This window comes from Leopardus geoffroyi, chromosome A2 (assembly GCF_018350155.1).
Source record: "Leopardus geoffroyi isolate Oge1 chromosome A2, O.geoffroyi_Oge1_pat1.0, whole genome shotgun sequence".
NCBI lineage: Eukaryota > Metazoa > Chordata > Mammalia > Carnivora > Felidae > Leopardus > Leopardus geoffroyi.
Window position 1 is genome coordinate 19568549 of NC_059331.1, and position 19752 is coordinate 19588300.

At 52.1% G+C, this 19752-nt stretch overlaps 1 protein-coding gene and 1 pseudogene across 3 annotated transcripts in view; one reads left to right on the top strand and one right to left on the bottom strand.

The window, feature by feature from the left end:
• MAPKAPK3 (MAPK activated protein kinase 3) overlaps positions 1-17446 on the top strand; it is a 28842-nt gene extending 11396 nt beyond the window's left edge. For 2 of the 3 annotated variants that reach the window (XM_045492941.1, XM_045492942.1), the window contains exons 3-11: positions 8917-9056; positions 10241-10305; positions 10760-10839; positions 12640-12763; positions 13937-14012; positions 14359-14483; positions 14909-14994; positions 15268-15348; positions 16036-17446. In XM_045492941.1, the coding sequence (XP_045348897.1) occupies positions 8917-9056; positions 10241-10305; positions 10760-10839; positions 12640-12763; positions 13937-14012; positions 14359-14483; positions 14909-14994; positions 15268-15348; positions 16036-16188 (930 nt within the window). In that variant the 3' untranslated portion in view covers positions 16189-17446. Of the gene's footprint in view, positions 1-6844; positions 6935-8916; positions 9057-10240; positions 10306-10759; positions 10840-12639; positions 12764-13341; positions 13472-13936; positions 14013-14358; positions 14484-14908; positions 14995-15267; positions 15349-16035 lie in introns of all 3 variants that reach the window. The other variant, XM_045492943.1, reaches the window with a different exon arrangement.
• Positions 1175-1853, bottom strand: LOC123605668 (annotated as a pseudogene).
• Positions 17447-19752: the final 2306 nt, after the last annotated feature.

Consider the following 19752-nt stretch of genomic DNA (forward strand, 5'->3'; position numbering starts at 1 on the left):
GAGTCTCCTCGGCCACTGTTACAATAACCACCAAGTGGCAGAGCCTAGTCTAGACCCCAGGGTATGGGGCCAAACCCCACATATGAAAGGAGCAAAACAGCTACCTGCGTGGTCCCCACTGCCTAGATACCAACAGGCAGGTTCAAGTCCTGACTGTCACTGCCCAGCTGTGTGACTTTGGGCAAGTCACCTAACCTCTCAGAATCACCGTTTCCCCACAGTTAAAAGGATGAAACTGGTTCTTCTCATGATATGGTGAGCACTGAATGAGGTGATGTCTATGACCAAATGCTGTGGCCAACACACCGCTGGCCAAGCACCAGGGAGACAGTTGTCATGAAGGGGTTGCTAAAACTGATCTGACTCTATCAGTCCCCGAGCATCCAGCTGGGGCCTGGGCATTTGGGGTCTGTGGTGTCATGCAAGCTGACCTCCCTGGAACTTAGCCTCTGAGGAGGAGAGGTAAATGGACAGGGCAAGTGGAGGACAAGATATGGTCAGAACTTAATGAAGCGAGGTCTGATCTGGCATGAAGCCAACTAATGCATAGCTGCAGAATTGGTTCCATTAGCTCCTTTAATGAGCTACAAAAGCTGGGGAAATGAGTGTGTGAGAGAATGATGGCACACGTCTGATGCGCTAATTCGAAGCTGTGGCTAAAAAGTTAGATTTGACACTGCCGGCACCTCTCCAAACAGCACTAGTGTCCTTGGATGGGGATGGGAGTGGGGGAGTGGAGGCAGTAAGTGAGGGGAAGAGGGGCATGGCTCTGGCTTTATAAGAAGATACTGAGGCCTTAAGAAGGAAATTCCTGCTTCTGAATCCTGAACTTGAGGTCAATCCATACCATCCCATCTCTGAGGCTATGGCTACCATTCTGAGTGGACAGAGCAGCTTGCAAGGGTCAGGGGCTAGCCAGGGGTGGCCCTCATTGGTGTTAGCAGCACAAGGCAGGGGTGGTCTCAACAGCTGGCTATAAAATGAATCTTGCCATTCCAGTGGCATGTGTTTCTCATAAAATTAGAGATCTGTCACCATGGGAAAAAAATAATACCAAATAATCAGACTGGGAGCCAGAAGGGATCTTAGATATGGCTGAGTTGAACATTCTTGTCAAAGAGGGAATGTGGTAAGTTCAAAGTGTTTTTATTTATTTGTTTATTTATTTATTTATGAACGTCTTAAATTTTTAGTCCTTTCTTTACAGGTTACCTAGACCACTTTTGATTAAGAAAACTGTAGAAAGTTAGTAAGTGCCACAAGCAAATGCCAGGCGGTGGCACGTGTCAATTTTCCACAGAGTCCTGCTTTGCGGGGTGTCTGAATGTGCTGCTTGGGGTCTCCACTCACATTCGCTGGAGTCAGTTGCGGCAGAGTTAAGTCCACAGGTCGCTTCTCCCCGTATTTATTTGTAAACTCTTCAGTGTTCTTACAGAATTTTTTACGGTCCTTAGAGTATTCTTCAGCTAGATCAGCCCGAAGTGATACATGGGCTGGGGGTCGTTCACCAGTGCTCTGAGGGACTGGATTACTTGGTCGGTTTTGGTTGCCGGCTTCCAGTTTTCAGCACTAATTACCGGCAGACAGACCTGCCCCTTTTCATTGATGTTTGGGTGATAGATCTTTGTTTTAAATATGATCTTCGGTGGTTTGAATGGGTACTCTGCTGGAAAGTTTCTTTCGATTCTGAAGACCCCCTTATCATATGGAGGGTTGTCAGGAACAATAAGCCCTTGCCAAGTCAATAAATTAGCTTCATCAACCTGGATGTTCCGGAAGCTTTTCATTCCACATTTGCGGATTTCTTCAAGCTCCTTCATCAGCTTCCTGCCGGCCGCCATCTTGGATCTGGTGCTGCTTCAAAGTGCTTTTTCTTATCCATAGCCTCTCTCTGTAGAGAATAGAGGTTTCCCCACAGTGAACAAAATGTGATTTTAAAACCTGTATTTTCCTATAACATTCTGTCCAATTCTGCTGCCCGAGTGTTGGGTGTTGAACATGATGTAATCAGTAGCCCAGAAATGCAGCTCTTCAGCATTCTGGTCTGCCCTTGCCTGAGGCTGGGACTAGATCCCCAAGTGGGAGAAGATGTGATAGGGGTTAGGGACATACCAGTCCTTCTACCTCTCTCTTTTCCATACTCTGGCACAGAACAAAGCTGAGATTCCCCAGAAAATAAAGGGTCTGGTGATGTTATCTCAGCCTCCTGGTGGATGTTCCAGGCTACAATGCCATGTGCTGGCCTTAGTCTTTAGGAGGGAGTTTATTATCAGATAGTTTTCATGCGAATCTTTCTGTATCTTGGAAAATTATTGTCAAAGGCATTTTCAGAATGTCACACTTTTCCCTCATGTAAGGTCTGTTGCAGAATCCCTGTAAGAATTTGGTCTTGGAGAGGTGCCTGGGTGACTCAGTTGGTTATGCATCTGACTTTGGCTCAGGTCATGATCTCACTATTTGTGAGTTCAAGCCCCACATTGGGCTCTGTGCTGACAGCTCAGAGCCTGGGGCTTGCTTTGGATTCTGTGTCTCCCTTTCTCTCTGCCCCTCCACCGCTCTTGCTCTGTCTCTGTCTCTCTCAAAAAAATAAACATTGAAAAAATAAGAAATAAAAATCTTAAAAAAGAGAAAGAATTTCATCTTGAAAAAAGTTCAAGGAATGTCTGTGCTCCTCTTCATGGGGTGATAAAAGCAGCAGAACCTATCTGGTTTTCTTCTTTGCCAAAACTCCCAGGAAGCTCAGAATTAAACTGTATTTTCAGTTGTAGTTATGAGTTAGTTACATGGGTGTCTGGTATATTTAATTTTTCTCTTCATTCTGAAGAGAATCTGATGTTTTTTGTTTTATTTGTCATGCTTTAGGATTATAAAATGCCTGAAATCATATTGTCAATGAATAGAGGAGTGGAAATAATAGACTTCTAGTGGCTCACTGGACAGTGAGAACAACTGGATACCTGGCTTCCAGGAGATTCCCTTTGCTGTGAGAATGATGTCTCTCAAGCCGTGGGTTGTCAAGAACTCCAGAGTTAATATTTCTTAATTTGTTAGTGCCTCACTGATGGGAGAGATTGCAAGCCATCTCTCTTTCCCCGGAAGGAGTGGGTGTTCCCCTAGAGGCCACACAGCAGCTTGGCCCAGGCTGCAGGTTAACTGGCTGGGAGTGTGGGGGTTGGGGTGGGGTGGGGGAGGCTGCCTGTCCAGGCTGGTGGCCTTGGGACTTCCTGTGTGTGAGACAGATGGAGATAGTGTGAACACTTTTACCTGAGAAGAGCCCAGCCCTGGGGTTAGCTGGATGTGGACACTAGATATGTGGGTGAGCATATGGGCCTGGGTGGATGGCTTTTCTGGGGCTGGGAGGTGGCGGTAGTAGGGTATTGGGGCTTGTCCCAAAACTGCGTCTTCACAGAGCCACTGCAGACATCCCAGCTCTGTTTGATGCCCTAGGAAAGCAGACAGAGTGCTTTTACAGCTCTGGGCAACGTGAGGTGATGCAGAAGATGGGGCCTCAGTGAGAGAGGAGGTCTGAGCAGAGGGGTCTGGGCTTGGTCACCTGCTTGGGCAAGGCTGTCACAGGTTGAGTTGTGGTAGCAAGACCTCCAGTCTTTCTTGGGTACCTCTCTGTGTCCAGTACTCTGGTAGGCACTTCAGAGAGATAGAAAATGTTGGATGAATAGATGGACAGATGGGTGGTTCCCATCTCTGGGGGTTCAGAGTCACTATTGCAGGGAATAGAGACACATGCATACCCACAGCCCCTCACTTGCACACTTCCCCCACCCCCCATGCTCCCTATACCCATACACCCTCAGGGACACACCCCTATACATGCACGTACCCATGTTCCCGTGCACATCCCTACACACACCCCTGCTCTCGCACACACCTATGCACACGTTTATTTCAGAACAAGTTTCCCGAGTCTTGTAAGCAGTAGTTTTGGCCAGTGCCTCTTCAACTTCGTGTCACCCCCTCCTCCCATTTCCCCTAGGGGAGGGGTTGTCTGGACACTCTCTCAAAAGTCCCTTCTCCTCCCTGTTCAGCCTTGCCACACTCCAGCTTGGTGGCCCCAGGGCAGTGACTTCATCTTCCTGAACCTCTCTTTCCTCAGTCTATAAATTGGGGTTGCTGGTCCCGCCCTGCTTGCCTCATAGGGCGGCACCAGCATTCCCATGAGATAAGGGGAAAGAGAGCGTTTTGTCAACTACAAATTGTTTTCCAAACAGTCAAATGTTGCTATTGCTTTCCCAGCTCCTGAACTCAGGACCTCCTCCATCTACACGTGAAGCCTGTCCTTGGGTGGGACGGAACACAGCAGGGAGGGAGAGAGGGAGCCTGGCCAGTCCCAAGGCTCCCATTCCACCTGGTGCCGCTGGAGGGGCATGGGCCCCGCTGCCTCAACCTTTGTCAGGGTCTACTGTCTGCTGGGGTTGGCAGGGATCTTGGCCATTTGGCTGTAGGGTCTGGGGACAATTTGGCAATGGAGAGTGAGGGAGAAGGGAGAGGTGGAAACTGCTTCATCAAAGCCTGAGTCTAGAGTGGTGTCATTTGTTCAAGGATATGTCATCTCAGATTTGATGCTCATCTACCTGTGGTGGGGGCCCTCACCTCAAGTACAGCCAGGAGCCCACCCTTAGGAGAAAGCCAGGGTTCCGTCTCACAGGTATGTGGGTGCCTGCTGGGCATAGCTGGAGCTGCCCAGGAACCATCACTGACATTTAGTTTTGGTGGATCCCTGGGGGGTCCAGGGGACATGGGATGGGAGTGAGGCAAGGATGGGGGATCTGCTGAGGTGACTACCCCCCTTCTTTTCTTCCTGGCTGTGACTAGGGACCAGGTGGCCCCCATGAGGTTCAGGTATTTGGATAGGTGTCCGTGGAGACTCAGGGGCCGCTCCATGAAGGCAGTGATGTGGGAGTGGGGATATGGTAGTTACTTTGCAAGGAGCTTCTGACCTTTGCACCTCTGAACCTCTGAGAGATTCCCTTCTCCCAATCTAGCCCAAACCCCATAGTTTCTCTCTGTGAGAAACTGAGGCCCAGAGATGCAAAGGAACCACCCAAGGTCACACTGAGAGTAAGAGTAGAACCTGAGCCTCCTATATCTTACCCCTGTGCTCATTTCTATGCCTGGGAAAAAGGGGCTCTTGCTTGGAGACATCTTTTATGAAGGATTGTATGGACTCATGTACCTGCATGACTGAAGCCAGTTTATAGCAATAGCCTGTGGGCTGGAGCAGTCAGGATGGGCTCCTTGGAAGAGGTGGTAAAATCTGGTTCACCATTTGTTGAGCTTTCCTGGTTCCTCCTCAATTTATTTATTTATTTATTTATTTATTTATTTATTTATTTATTTTTCCTCCTCAATTTAATCTTATTCTGTCCTCATGGTGAGTTGTGAGGGTTTCATCCTCTTATCTCTACTTTCTAGGTTTACTTGTTCAATAAATATACAAGTATTATCTGAGCCAGTACTCTGTGCCAGGCCCAGAAACTGGGACCCACAGGTGACCAGGCAGATTGGCCACGCTCTTGTGGGCCCACAGTCTCATGAGGGAGGCAGCATGGTGCCAGCCTGGCTGGGGAATCAGCCGTGTGGCCTGGGACCAGTTACTTTCCCTCTCTGTGCCTCCATTTCTCAGCTAAAGAATGGTGATAACAAAACCCCTTGCTCCTAACATTTATAAAGTGCTCAGAACAGAGCCAGGCACATTGAAAGTGCAATATCTATATGTGTGTGTTTGTTTAAAGAGTTATCAAAGGAACAAGCTAATTGTAGGTTGTGAGCCAGTGCTGCACAGGAGGGAGGTAAAAAGGGTGATGACGTGGGAGCTTGCTGGGGAGCTGGAAGTGTTTCTATCTTGATGGGGGTGTGGGTCACGGGGGTGTGCAGCTGTCAAAACTCATTGAGCTGGGCTGTTGAGACCTGTGCATTTTACTGTATGTGAAGTATACCTTAATGAGCAAAACACATGTATAAAAAAAGAAAAAGGGTGAAGGGAGAACGAGGAACTCTTGAGGTCCTCTTTAGTCGGGGTGGTCAGGGAGGGCTTCTGAGAAGAGGTGACATTGGGGGGACTCCTGGAAGAGGAGAAGGCTCTGGCTATGGAGAAGAAAGATGAGGAAACTGAGGCTCTAAGAGGTTTGGGGCCACACTCAAAGCCAACCCAAGGGATTAAGAGTGACAGCCCAGGAGATTTCTTTTTTTTAAATTTTTTTTTTTTTAATTTTTTTTTTCAATGTTTATTTATTTTTGGGACAGAGAGAGACAGAGCATGAACGGGGGAGGGGCAGAGAGAGAGGGAGACACAGAATCGGAAACAGGCTCCAGGCTCTGAGCCATCAGCCCAGAGCCTGATGCGGGGCTCGAACTCACGGACCGCGAGATCGTGACCTGGCTGAAGTCGGACGCTTAACTGACTGCGCCACCCAGGCGCCCCTGCCCAGGAGATTTCTTGATAGCTGGGCCTGGATGGGACCAGGTCCACAGCTCTGGCCCCTGTGATCTCCCCTGCAGAGAAGTCAGTGGAGGCATTTATTGTGTCTTCTGGGGGCAGCCATATCTCCACCCCTGTGCTTGTTCTCAGGGCCTTGGCACTCAGAAAAGGACTATTTTAATCCGTGTGGGAAATGGGTTCCTAAATATGGACTGAGTAGGGTGGGAGCCATTCAGAGGCTCCAACTCAGGGCAGCTCCACCTGCTCCTCCACCTCAGCAAAGCACAGGGTACAGTCTTAGGCCATGAGGCCCTCTGGCCCTCCTTGGCCATCTACTCCCTTCCCCCCACTCTCTCCCACACCTCCCTTCTAGCACTGTGCCCACCCGCCCATCTTTTGTTTGTTCAGGAGCTCAGTGTTTTCTGTTGGCCCCAGCCAGGGACCTGCAGCTGGACCTGCCCTGCCTCTTCTCTAAAACTGCTTTCAGCCTGATTGGAGGTACAGAGGCAAAAACCACAGGGGGAGGTGCTGGGAGGTCTTTGCAGACAAGGAGACATCTGAGCTGAGCCCAGAAGTTTCCTCAAAAAGAGGGAGTTGGCCCAATGGGGAAGGAGAGGGGCAATGGTGCATGTGGCATAGGCATAGAGTAAGGCTGTTTGGGCCTGGTAAGTACATTATTCTGACCAGAACAGGAAGGGTTGGGAGCCAAAGGTAGCAGGCAATGAGAGGAAGGCAAGCCCTGAATGGCAGGGGAGGTGGTGGCTATTATTTGGAGCCATGGGGGAGGGAATTTAAGGGGTTGGGGCAAGAATAGGTAGGGCTGAGGACCTCACTAGGAGTGTTCCAGCTGTGCGCTTGGGATTTTATGAGAGAAGAGAGAGGACTCTGGTGTAGGAGTGAGATGCTAGTAGCAGGGCAGAGTGAAGAGGGGGTCCTGGAGCCAGTCTGAAGACCCCTCCAGGACACAATCAAGTCAGACCAGACTGGGCAAGAGATAGCAAGGGGCAGGGAGAAGTGTAAGGAGGCCACACAGAGAAGAGGTGTAGAGGGAACAGAGCAGGGACGGAGGATGGTACATCTTGGGTCCTGTGGCTAAAACTGGGGTACCCCTGGCTACAGCCACCTCAGGTAGTGTGGTGAGTGGGAGTGACTGAGCCCCTGCCTCCAGCACTGCAAACAAGAGTCTGGTACTCAGGAGCTGTGTGGGCAGAGAACTGAGGGATGTTCTGGGAGGCAAAGGCAGCGTGAGCAAAGGACTCATGGTTTCCAGGCTGGGAGTCTGCCTACAGCAGCCTCCATGCACACCCCCACCCTGGACTGGTTAATGGAGCAAGGACCCCAAAACTGGTGGAGGGGCTTGCCCAGCTCCCTGCACCCCCAGGCTAGGTCGTGGTTAGCTGCTGCAGAAATGGGGGAACAGCTATGGGGCAGCAGGCATGAGAGCCTACTGCCTTCCTCTGTGCTCCTGTCTACCTTAGCCTAGAGAGCTTGGTCCCAGAGCTGTTCTTCACAGTGCCCTGCAGAGGGGAAGGCAAGGCCAGGGATGGTACAGGGTCCTGCAGGTACTGAGCAAGATGAAACTGCTCTGAGCCGTAGGCTTGAATTCTGACCCTGGTCCTCAACCCTGATCAACTAGGAAACAAATGGGGCTGGGTCTCAGGTGAGCAGCCCTGTGGGGAGATGGTTTGTCCCTGTTCTCCACATTCTGGACCACCTCACCTCGCATGCTGACTTCTCCTCCTCCCCTATACCTCCTCTGAGCAGGACCACTCCGGGGGGCCTTGCTCATTTCCAGCAACTGGCATTATGGTTGGCAGCCATAGCCTAGGGCTGAGTTAACCTGAATGAGGATCCTGATGCCCGCCCACCTGCCACCTGCCTTGCTGTGATGCATCCTGTAGGGATGACTCTGTTATTACTCCATTTTACTGAGTTGTGGGCTTTGACTTGGAGCTGTGAATGTTTGCCTGAGGTCACACTGAGTCACTGGGAGAATTCAGCCCCAAACTCAGGCCTCACCTGACCAGGATGTTACCTCCCTCAACTAGGGTGCCCCCTGCCCCCAGACACTACCTATGGGTCTACAACTCTGTGCCATAACATTGCAAAAGTGCAGCTCGAGGGATGTGTGGCCCCTGACCTGGGGTCTCATACCTGATGTGTGATTTGCTTACAAAGCCCACTGAACTCCCACTTCCCTGGCTGCCCTGGAGAAGGCATGCAGGGCTTCTCTAGCCTCTGAGTCTTTCTAAGCTGTCAGCTACCCCCAGGGCCTTCCTGTGGCCATTGGACCACAAATCAGAGAAACCTAGATTCAAATCCTCATTCTTCCCTTTATAAGATGAGTGACTTTGGGCAGGTCACAGGCCTTTCTGAGCTTATGTATTCTTGTCTGCAAAGTGAGGGCAGTGGCACTATCTGGGTGGCTGCTGGAGAAGTGGGCTGTGAGCCTGACACTTTCTGTGCCTACCTGCCCTCAGCTCCTGTATGACAGCCCCAAGGCCCGGCAGGAGGTGGACCACCACTGGCAGGCCTCAGGAGGCCCCCACATCGTGCGCATCCTGGACGTGTATGAGAACATGCATCACAGCAAGCGCTGTCTCCTCATCGTCATGGAATGGTATGCTGGCCTCATTGGTACTCCTGTGGCCCCCAGGCTCCCACCATTCTTCTAGGGGCCCTCTCTGCTCTTCAGATAGCAGCTATGGGAGGCACTCCAGCCCTTGAGGAGTAATGGAGGGGCAGCTTCAGGCATTGCCCATAGAGCTGTGCAGCTGCTAGCCACAAGGCCGTTCCCACAAGGATGGGAAGGGAACCATGGGGGCTCCAATTTGGCTTCCCTGAGTGTGATTTCACTTGGGGAAGAGGGGCTGGAAGAGTTGTCAGAGAAAGCCGCCAAGTCCTGATTGTGGGTCAGGGGAGATTGGTGGGGGAAGCAGGACACACACAGTCACCTCCTCGGTTTGTACTCCTGTGGTCCCTCCAGATACTGGGAGCCAGTGGCCTCTTCTACCCTGGGCTTCTCCCAATAGCACTGTGGCTCAACCCTAGCCTTCCTCAGACCCTGGGCCTCGTGTCTACACCTCAAGCTCCTCCCCATCTACCTTTAAGTCCTCCCTCATCCTATAGGTTAACAGCTCTTGAGTCAGATTTGGGGTTCAGATCCTGGCTCTACTACCCACTGGCTGTGTGATTTTAGATAGCCCTTAACCTCTCTGAATTTTTGTAACTGCCATGTAAAATGTGGAGGAAGATCTAAATGTAGTATTCACCCTGTACCTGACTCCATTCTAAATGCTCCATGTGTATTGCTTATTCAATCTGTGCAACTCTGTGACACTGGTGCTATAAATCCCATTTTATAAAAGAGGAAGCTGAGGCACAGAGAGGTAAAGGGACCAGCCCTGGGTCACATAGCAGTGCACGTGAAGGGTTTGCCCAGGGTACAACACCCTGTAGGTGTTCAGAAAGCTGTTGTCATGATGATGACAATTGACATCTCCTCCCTTATATGAAGAAGCTGAGGCTTGGATGGAGGGTTGGGCTGCCCAAGCCTCAACCAGATAGGGGAAGTGATCCTGGTGAGGATCCCTGGGGAGCCCACCCTATTTCTAAGAGTCCAGTTAAACCCACCCAAGCTGATGGCCCACTACGCACCAAGTTCTTCAAGGCATGAGGAGGCTGATGCTGACTGTTTCCAGGGGCAGAGCGGCAGGGCCTGAGGTCTGGGCCTGTGATTCAGAGCAGGGGCAGGCTGACACTTGATTAGCCCACTCCCTGCTTACAGTCACTTTTCTCTTCTAGCATGGAAGGTGGTGAGCTATTCAGCCGGATTCAGGAGCGTGGCGACCAGGCTTTCACTGAGAGAGGTATGTGCATGCAGCTGGACCAGAGGGGGTGTTCCAACTGAGATGAGTCACAAAAAGTTGCTGTGTGATGCTGGGCAAGACCCTGCTCCTCTCTGTGCCTCAGTCTATGCAGCTGAATAAGAGATGGTGGGATAGAGTGTTCATCCTCCCAAGGAGTTCCATGAATTCAAAATACCTTGTCAGAGATGGACTCTTCATGGCTTTGGGATGGAGGCCTCAAAGCCTCTTGGTGCCAATGAGCATCTCAGCTGGGAAGAGGTAGCCCAGGCCTGAGGAAGGAGGTAGAGGGGGACTGTGCTTTCTACCCCCAGAGGAAATTAGGATGAATGGGGGTGAGTCCTGGGTGGCAGGACTGCTATCACCATCTTGTGCTATTCCAGGGGGGTGATAGGGTGGGGGCCCCAGGCTGCTCGACTTTTGACTGGCATCACTGCCCCCTCCTCTATGTCTGCAGAAGCTGCAGGAATCATGCGGGATATTGGCACTGCCATCCAGTTCCTGCACAGCCGGAACATCGCCCACCGAGACGTCAAGGTGAGGCTCTAGGACCCAGGTTGGGGGACCAGAGAAGGGAGTACACAACCCTCAATGGCTCCCAGTACCCACTAGATGGAGGCAAGTTTCCTTGATCAGCATTCAAAGCCTCTGCCCCCTGGCCCAGACTGCTCTTCTCAGCCATTTCTCCCATGGTTTCAGCATATTCCTTCTGCTCTAGCCAGATGGGTCTCCTTGTTTCTTTTAAACACTGTGTAATCCCAGTAGGCTTAAGCATAAATGAGTGCTTGCCTCAAGCCAGTAGACACTGACAAGCATCTTGTTTAATTCTCATATAACCCTGTGAGATAGGAGCCATTACCCATTTTACAGATGAGGAAGACAGGTCTCAGAGAGAGATTGTACCTTGCCTAAGCCTGCACAGATGCCACACTGGGATTCATTCATTCTTTCTTTCAGCAAGGACTTTTATGAACATGCAATGTACCAGGTCTCAGACAGGGACTGCCTGACACTGTTGTGGCTTCTGTGAAGTAACAGCCATAGTTTTGGTAGATTAGGCCCTCTAACGCCAGCATTTTAAGGGAAAGAAGCCATTTGCTGGGAGGCAAGGAGGAACCAGTTGAAGTAGTCCCAGCTCCTGGGTCTGTTTGCCCTTTCAGTGGATGGGATTCAGACACTTTCTAGAGGTTCAGCTCTCCAAATGTCCTATCTAGGGAGGACTGGGTCCTATAGGTCATCAGGATTGGATGCATAAAATGCAAACCGCATGAGGCAGTCCCACACACATATGTATACACGTGCCAGCCACCATCAGAGCAGAATCTGTGAGTCCTGAGCCCTCTACCCCAGGCTTAGAGCATGGCTTAGAGCATCACCCTGAGGCTTACTTCCTCCTGAGACTGGGCAGAGAGGAGTGGAGGGCCCAGCTACAACATCAGGCTCCTCCTCTGGCTGAGTACTGCCAGTCCATTTATCTTTTGATTCTGGATACACATGGAGCCAGGACAGACTCACCTTCTGAACCCTTGCTTTATTTTGGCCCTGGCTTCCTTTTTTTCCCAAGGAGAGAAAAGCCTTCTTTAGAGGTGACTCCCTTGAATAAACTAAACATGCTTTCCTGCTTTCATCCCAATCCAAGATCAGATCATCTCAAATAGAACTGGAGAAAAAGCTTTCACTGGCTCCAAACTGGAACTCCATCCAATACCGTGTCCTTTTACCCCAGCTCTGCCTGAGGGTCTCTCCTTTCCTCCAGAGCCCTAGGTCCTACCTATTCATTAAAAACCAGCTTCAGGACTGCCTCCTCCATGCAGACCTCCCCGCTTCTCTTTTCCTCAGGCTCTCTGTGCTTTGCAACCAGGAAGAACAGCCTCTGTGCAGCTCCTGGGGCCTAAGTGGTGGGGGCTTTCTTCCTGAGCAACCTCGGGCAGGGCTGCCCTGCTCACTTGTTCCAGGTTGGGCACAGGACATGGGCTTGGCAACATGGCAGCCTACCTTGCCCCAGAACCTTCATTTTGGTATTTCATGGCAGCATTACCAACACAGGCTTCAAAGTTCCTGCCCCTGGGCTCTGTGTGGCACTTGGCTTTTCACAGCTTTGGCTGAACACCTGCCTCTGTTTCCCTTCTGTGAAAGGAGGCGTTACCTCCCAGCCACCTTGGTCTTCTCCTTATTTGGCCCACATTGTTGGTAACCAGGGCCCCGGTCTTTTTAGTGAGATGGAGCTGGTTCCTCCTGAATGGATTGGGGTGAAGGAAGTCTGCCTGAAGATCATTTTGGGACTCTGCCCCTGCTTGGTGCCTAACTCCAGACCAATGTTTTATCTTCCTGGCCCAGCCTGAAAACCTGCTCTACACGTCCAAGGAGAAAGATGCAGTACTCAAGCTCACTGACTTTGGCTTTGCCAAGGAGACCACCCAAAATGCCCTGCAGACACCCTGCTATACTCCCTATTATGTGGGTGAGTCCTTGGGATATGGTTTGTATGTCTCTACTCCCACTGGACCCTGCTGTGGTGTGGGGCAGCCTATGGGTTGCAGAAGCCAAAGGGTTAAAGCCCAGTAAGGAGGGAGGAAAGGATTATATGGAGGCGGTGACGTGGGGGGCCGGAGGCTGCAAAAATATTCTCCCAAACTTCAGCTTCTGCTTTTGAAAATAGATCCAGGAAAATTCTGGCTGTGGCCTGTGAGCTGAATGACATCACAGCAGCTCTAAATATATACGTGATAAAAGGCTGCCATCAGCTCGGGACGGAGCCCAACCGAGGTTGTTTTTCTCCAGTTTTTATCTTCCTGGGATTCATATTCACAAAGTAGGCAGTCCTCCCCTATTACATTAGAAGGATACAGGGCACCAGCCACTTGTCTTGAGGGAGAGGGTCCCTTAGACGAGGGCATGGACGGGATTTGGGGGTGTCACATACTCATGCTTCCAGAGAAGCTCCCTGCTCCCTTGTGAGTGGGAAGCCCAGATCTGGAAAGTGTCCCTACTGTGAGAGAGGGGTGATGACTCTATTTACAGAGGGCTCTTTTCTCTCAGGGAGGCCTTCCAAGAGAGCTGCTGAAGGGGTGGGGAACCCTTGAGACAGCTGAAACGGTATCCTGTTTACCAGGATGTGTTTTGCAGTATTTTGGCTTGGAAATCTTCTGGCCTGCCCATCATTGCACAGGTGGGAAGAACAAGGCCCCATGGGATGGTAGCCAAGCTGAAAGTGGAAACCAGAGCCCTACCCTTGGCCCCTCCTTGCCCGTGATCTAGGCTGTACATTTAGGGAGACAAGGGACACAGAGCAGCTGGTGGCCTGAGGCCCTTCACCTGTGGCTGGACTCCACCAAATCCCAGACTGACCTTCTCTCCCTCTCCTCCCTCACCAAGGCTGATATTGGCCCGAAGAAGCTAGGAAGCTATCATTCTTTACAGCCCAGCCTAAAAGCGGGTTTATTTTTTCTGGGAGCCGTTTTTCCTCCCCCAACTTCACACACATGCTGCCTTCCCAGAAGGTGCCAGACACCAGTCTGCTCTGCCCCACCCCCCAGCCCAGGCACCTGCTCCCCACCTTTCTCAGGCTTCAGGCTCCTATCTAGGCTCCAAGACCTTTGGGCTGAGAGCCCTCCTGTGCCCTCTGCCCTGCTAGCTCCTGAAGTCTTGGGTCCAGAGAAGTATGACAAGTCGTGTGACATGTGGTCCCTGGGCGTCATCATGTACATCCTGTGAGTACCACCACCTTCACCCCTATACTACCTCCTCATATCCTCAGAACCACTTCTGCTCTGCCCCCCTCAAACCTTTGGTGAACCTTGAGTGGGTCATTCTTCATGCAGGCTGCCCTTCGCTTTTGGTCAGGGGACACCTCTCCTTCAGGCTGCCTGAAGGTCTCTCCTTGCCAAGGGCAGATGGCATTCCTAGCATGACCCCAGAGTCCAGAGGGCTGGTATTCTTGCCAAGGTGGCTGCCATAGTGGCTGCCTGTCTTCCCAGTCAGGGATTTGGGGAGGGGAATGGGTCCACCCCGGTGCTGCCCTCACACCTGTGCTGAATGACCTCCACTCTCCTGCAGCCTGTGTGGCTTCCCGCCCTTCTACTCCAACACGGGTCAGGCCATCTCCCCAGGGATGAAGAGGAGGATCCGCCTGGGCCAGTATGGCTTCCCCAATCCTGAGTGGTCGGAGGTTTCTGAGGATGGTGAGCTTGCTCCACTGGACCCCATCAGCCTTCATTCTGGGAGATACCACTTTGGTGTCAAAGCAACCTACGTTCAGATCTTGTGTGTGTGACATCCCATATCCCATATCCCAGCCGTGTGGCCCTAGGAAGGTTACCCAAACTTTCTGAACCTCAGTTTCTATATCTACCAAATGGGCTCAAAACTCACCTCCTCAAAATTTCCTCTAACTCCTGTCCCTTAGTAATATTTTCCCTTTGAGGACCCTGTATCCATTCTCTATGGCTACTTAATGAGCTCTTCCCAACACTTAGTAGCTTAAAACAAGAAACAGTTATTAGCTCACTGTTTCTATGGGTTAGGAATCCGGGGGCACATGTAGAGCGGGGTGGGGGACTGACTCTGAGGGACTCTGTAACTTCCCCACTCCCCATTCTTCCTCTAGCTAAGCAGCTGATCCGCCTCCTGCTGAAGACAGACCCCACAGAGAGGCTGACCATCACACAGTTCATGAACCATCCCTGGATCAATGTGAGTGCCTCTGTGCCCTGTGGTAGGCAGAGTGGCAAGCTGGAGTGGGGCCGTAGGCAGGAGGGTGATGTCTCTGGAGGTCCTGGGGCAGGCCACAGATGTGTGATAGGACCCCACCAACAGCCTGACTTTGCCACTGCTTCAGTCAGGCTCCTTTGCCTCCCTGAGCCTTGGATGTCCCATCTAAGACAGGAAGAAAGGGGGTGGGGTGGGGAGCCAGTGCTGTCCCAGGTGCCTGCAGGTTCTAATCCATGGGCTTGGGGCTCCTTCCAGCAATCGATGGTGGTGCCACAGACCCCACTCCACACGGCCCGAGTGCTTCAGGAGGATAGAGACCACTGGGATGAGGTCAAGGTAGGTGGATGCTGCCTCAGTCTCCTTACAGCTTCCTGGGGTTTGGAAAAAGGGACTCCAGGGTGGTGGCTACCAAGATCCTGCATCATCAGCCACTCCCCCATGCCTAGACACAGGACACCTGACTGCACTGGTGTCCAACTGTGGCACTCAGAGCACTGGGCTGTGCTATTGCATTCAGGATGGTGCTCCTGGCTCACGGGGACTTTGGGCCAGGGGCTTAGTGAAGGGGCTTTGGCCATAACCCCCTACAGTTTCTATTTTGGAGAGTGGTCAGCCTGGTTTTAGACTTAGCGGAAGCCAGGTTTGATCACATGGGACAGCAGCTCAGAGCCCCAGGATACCCTGGACACAATCTTCAAGCTTCATGTCCTGGGTACCTTTCAAGATGATGTCCCCTGCAGGCCTATGGTTCTTAGCAGGTGACATTGGCCAAGGTCCCTCTCCTACTTACACTAGTGTGGTCCCAGGGAGTCACTATACTTTCTGTGCCTTAGTGGATAAGCTCAGGGTCCACCAGAAAGGACTGTAGTGAGGATTATGTGACACAAGGGGATGGCCCAGTGCTGGGCGCTTGGGCAATAAAGGCTGTCACTGCCCTCATTGACATTAGTAAGGGGCTAGAGGCAGGAGGGTGATGGTTCTTGAGGCCAGTATGTCCTGACCTCCGTGGGTATCTGTCCGCAGGAGGAGATGACCAGTGCCTTGGCAACCATGCGTGTGGACTATGACCAGGTGCAGATCAAGGACCTGAAGACCTCTAACAATCGACTGCTCAACAAGCGGAGAAAGAAGCAGGCAGGCAGCTCCTCAGCCTCACAGGGCTGCAACAACCAGTAGCTCATGGGGCCTTGGATGAGCTGGGCCTCTTGGTGTGGCGTATAGATCCGAGTGTGCTGTGGCCCTGACCCAGAGGGCCTGGGGTCATTATTTGTAACAAAAGGATCGTTTTTTGTTGTGTTTTAATTTGTCACTTGGAACATCAGGATGGGAGACCTTGACTCCAAACCTCATTAGACAGGGCCCAGAGCCTGGGAGTTAGGGAGCCACCTGCCTCAGCTGCAGAGACTTTGGCCAGAGTGGCCCCAGTGAGACATAGGTCTGTTCTGCGCTGGGACATGGCCTTAGACTTCTAGGCTACTGGGGGTTGTGGCAGGCTTCCCTCCTCCCATGGAGATACCCCCTCTGTAGGGTAGGCAGATGGGCCTGGCCTTGGGAAAGGCATCTGGCCATTGGTTGCTGTGGTGACCAGGGACCGAGTTGCTATCTCTGAATGTTGAGTAAGAGAGTAAGGGAGGGAGAAGGGCCAATGGAGGGTCCACCTCTGCCTCCTTGGAGAGGTTTGTCTTCCTCACACTACTTGCCCCTCTCAGGATTCCTCCCTTTGGTCTCCTCGAGGCACCAGGGTCAGTCTGCCTGCCTCGCTGGGGGGTCCAGCCCTATCTTGCTGCAACCCCATCCCACAGGCCCCTTGGAGCTCTCTCTCTGCAGAGTCCCTGGGCCTAGTAATCCTGTTACTACCCCTTACCCAAAGAGTGGCTTCTCATCTCAGGTGAGGGTGGGAGGTATTTTTAACCCTTTTCTACTTTGGAAACTGTCACTGTGACAAAAGCCAGCACAGTTCTCCTGCCCCCACCCGCTTACCGGATCCCAGGCAGGAAAGCTTCTCTCTGTAACAGTTCATCCTCCACCTTGTCCTGGTTGATGGCAGGGACTGTCTCTTGGTGTACTTTTTTGAGGGTGGATGGCTGAGGACAGGACCAAGAGGCTTCCTGTTAATCAGGAGTCTCTACACTCCAGGTCAGATCTGAGGCAGTAGAGGGCTGCTGAGTGATGCTTAGAAGGTCTGGTTCTGGGTCCTGGCTTCAGCCTGAGTGGGACAAGAGAGGACCTTCCTTGCTGGTCCAGGTTTACCCAGGCCCACACTGCCCAGAGTAGCCTCAGGGTTCTCAGTGCCGGATATGGACCTGACAAGTGCCTGATACACATCCTGGTTCCTGACCCCTCTCTCTGGCTGGGAAGCCCTAGACCACATCAGATAGGAAAACACCACTGGGGTTTACATCTACATATTAATAAACACCATTTTGGCATTTTCTCCTGGTTCCTAGGTTTCTCTGTCTACATGAGTGGACAAAAGTGGCCCAAGGGCAGTTGCTCACACCTACTAGTGACTGCACCCCCTTCAGGCTTGGTAAACATGCCAGGCTGACTCCAGGGCCACTGTGGCCTTGCCAGGCGTGGAAAGGTCAGAGGAGTGGAGGAATGGCAGCTGTCTCATGCCACCAGCTCTGGGGTGCCCAGTGCACTGTGTGTGTGACACCCACCCCCAGGCCCCGCGTGCACCAGCGTCTGCCCACAGTGGCCACCCCCAGCTGCATGCCAGCCTGCTGAAGGGCGGGCAGAGAGCCTGCTGCAGCACTGAGCTATTTTCAGAAGCTGCCAGATTTCATTTGGCAGCGAGAATGTCGGGGAGGGAAGGGGGCGGGACGCTGGAGACTGTCTTTTGACTATTCCGGCAGCAGAGCACCCTCTGCCCTTGGGAGCCCTTGCGGGCAGCCTGGGCGGGGGGGCGGGGGGGGGGGGGCCCTGACTCAGGCATATTCCCTCAGCTCCTATCTTGAAACCTCCCAGTTTTCCAAGAGCTCATCTGGCACCTGCAGCTCTCCCTCCTCCACCTCCCATCCCCTCAGGGTATGGAGGAGGGGGGAAGATGGTAGAAGGCAGGGAGAAGCCAGCACTCCTGAGATATAGACTCCTTCCTAGCTTGGCGACCTTGGACAAGTCCCCAAGCTTTCCCGCCTCATTTCCTCAACTGCAGTGAGGAGGTAGTGCCCACCCTGGGGAGTCATCTGGGGGATCCAGGCCGATGCTGTGTGTGAAGTGCTTAGTGAGCTGCCTGGTGCATGGCTAGTGCCCATCACTCATGTGCTACCCTAGCATACTTAGCCATCAGGAAGGAGAGAAATACTTGAAGTTGCCAGAGGGATAAGGAACCCAGCCCCAAATCTACCTCTGGGACTTCCGGCCCAGAAAATCAGGCTTTTGCTACCCATGGGGTTTCATTTCCAAGAGCCTGCTCTCCAGAGCAGCATCATATGGGCTTTCTGAATCGCAGTTCCAGTCCTGGGCTTCAAGAAGGGTGGCCCACCCTTTTGAAGGTCTCCTGGGCTCCCCAGATGAATTCTGGGGGCCTCACGGAACCTGTGGTTCAGACCAACCCTCCTCGTGTACTCTGCCCAGTGAAATGCCGGCCAGATGCAAAGGCAGATAGTCTTTCTAGTCACAAAGCTTAAGAGCTGCAGACAGACTCCTTTGCTTGGTTGCTGAGTATGCACTGTGCCTGAGCCCCCGTGCTGGGTGCAAGGAAAGCAGCAGTAAAAGCTGCACACAGGGCTCTCAGGAGATTTATACTCATCAGGAAGAAGGATAAGCTATCACACATATGTGCCGAATCACAGGCTCAGTATGATCTGTGAAGAAAGGACGTGGCTTGAGAAGGAGGTGTCATAGGGCCTTTTAAGCTAAAGAGATTAATGCACACCAGTGGCTAAGGAGGGTGCCTGATTAATTTATAGGATTGAAGTCAGAATTGCAGGGACCAGGGTCTTGGGGACAGAGGGACTCTGTGCCCCTCAGCTCTGCTTGTCTGTGCTTCTCCCTGGGGCTGGCCTTGATCTTCTGCCTGCATAGCCTTCTTGGCAGCTAAGACCGTGGTTTTAGCAGTCCCAGAGGGGAGGCATCTGCCAGGTGCCTACACTCCAGACCCAGGGAAGGATTTTTATTGGCCATATGTCACCCATCACTGTTGTGGGGAAGTGGTGGGGGGTGACTAGGCCAGGGGGGTGCAGCAGAGGTAGTTAGCAAAGGAGAGGGTGGAATGATTGTCCATGTCTACTTGGCCACTTTCAAGAGCCCAAGAGAAGCATGGCTCCTTGATCTCTGGTATCAGGTATAGCTCTCACAAGCCAGGGCTAGGAGGCTAGATGCCTGGCTAAGTCACACTCTTTGGGCCTCAGTGTGGCTATCTGTGAAATGGGAGCAAATGTCTAACAATCAGGTAGAATTAGGTGAACTAAAAAGCCAAGTGGCCACATGTTCTCATCAGCCTGTTCAGATACTGGCATTTGCTTGGCCTGCGTGGTGGTTTTCCTGGGAGCTTTCAATAAAGAATCCATAGAGGTGTACTCACATGTGTGCATGAATGAATGCGCGCGTGTGTGTGTGTGTGTGAGAGAGAGAGAGAGAGAGATAGAGATAGAGAGAGAGAGAGAGAGGTTGAGAGAGAGAGAGATTGCTTCCCAGTGATGCTTCCCCTGACCCAGCTGACAGCAGAGTTCTCTGTCTTGCAAACCTGGTGCTGGCTGGCTTCCAGGAGGCTGGTTCATTGCTATTCCACACCAG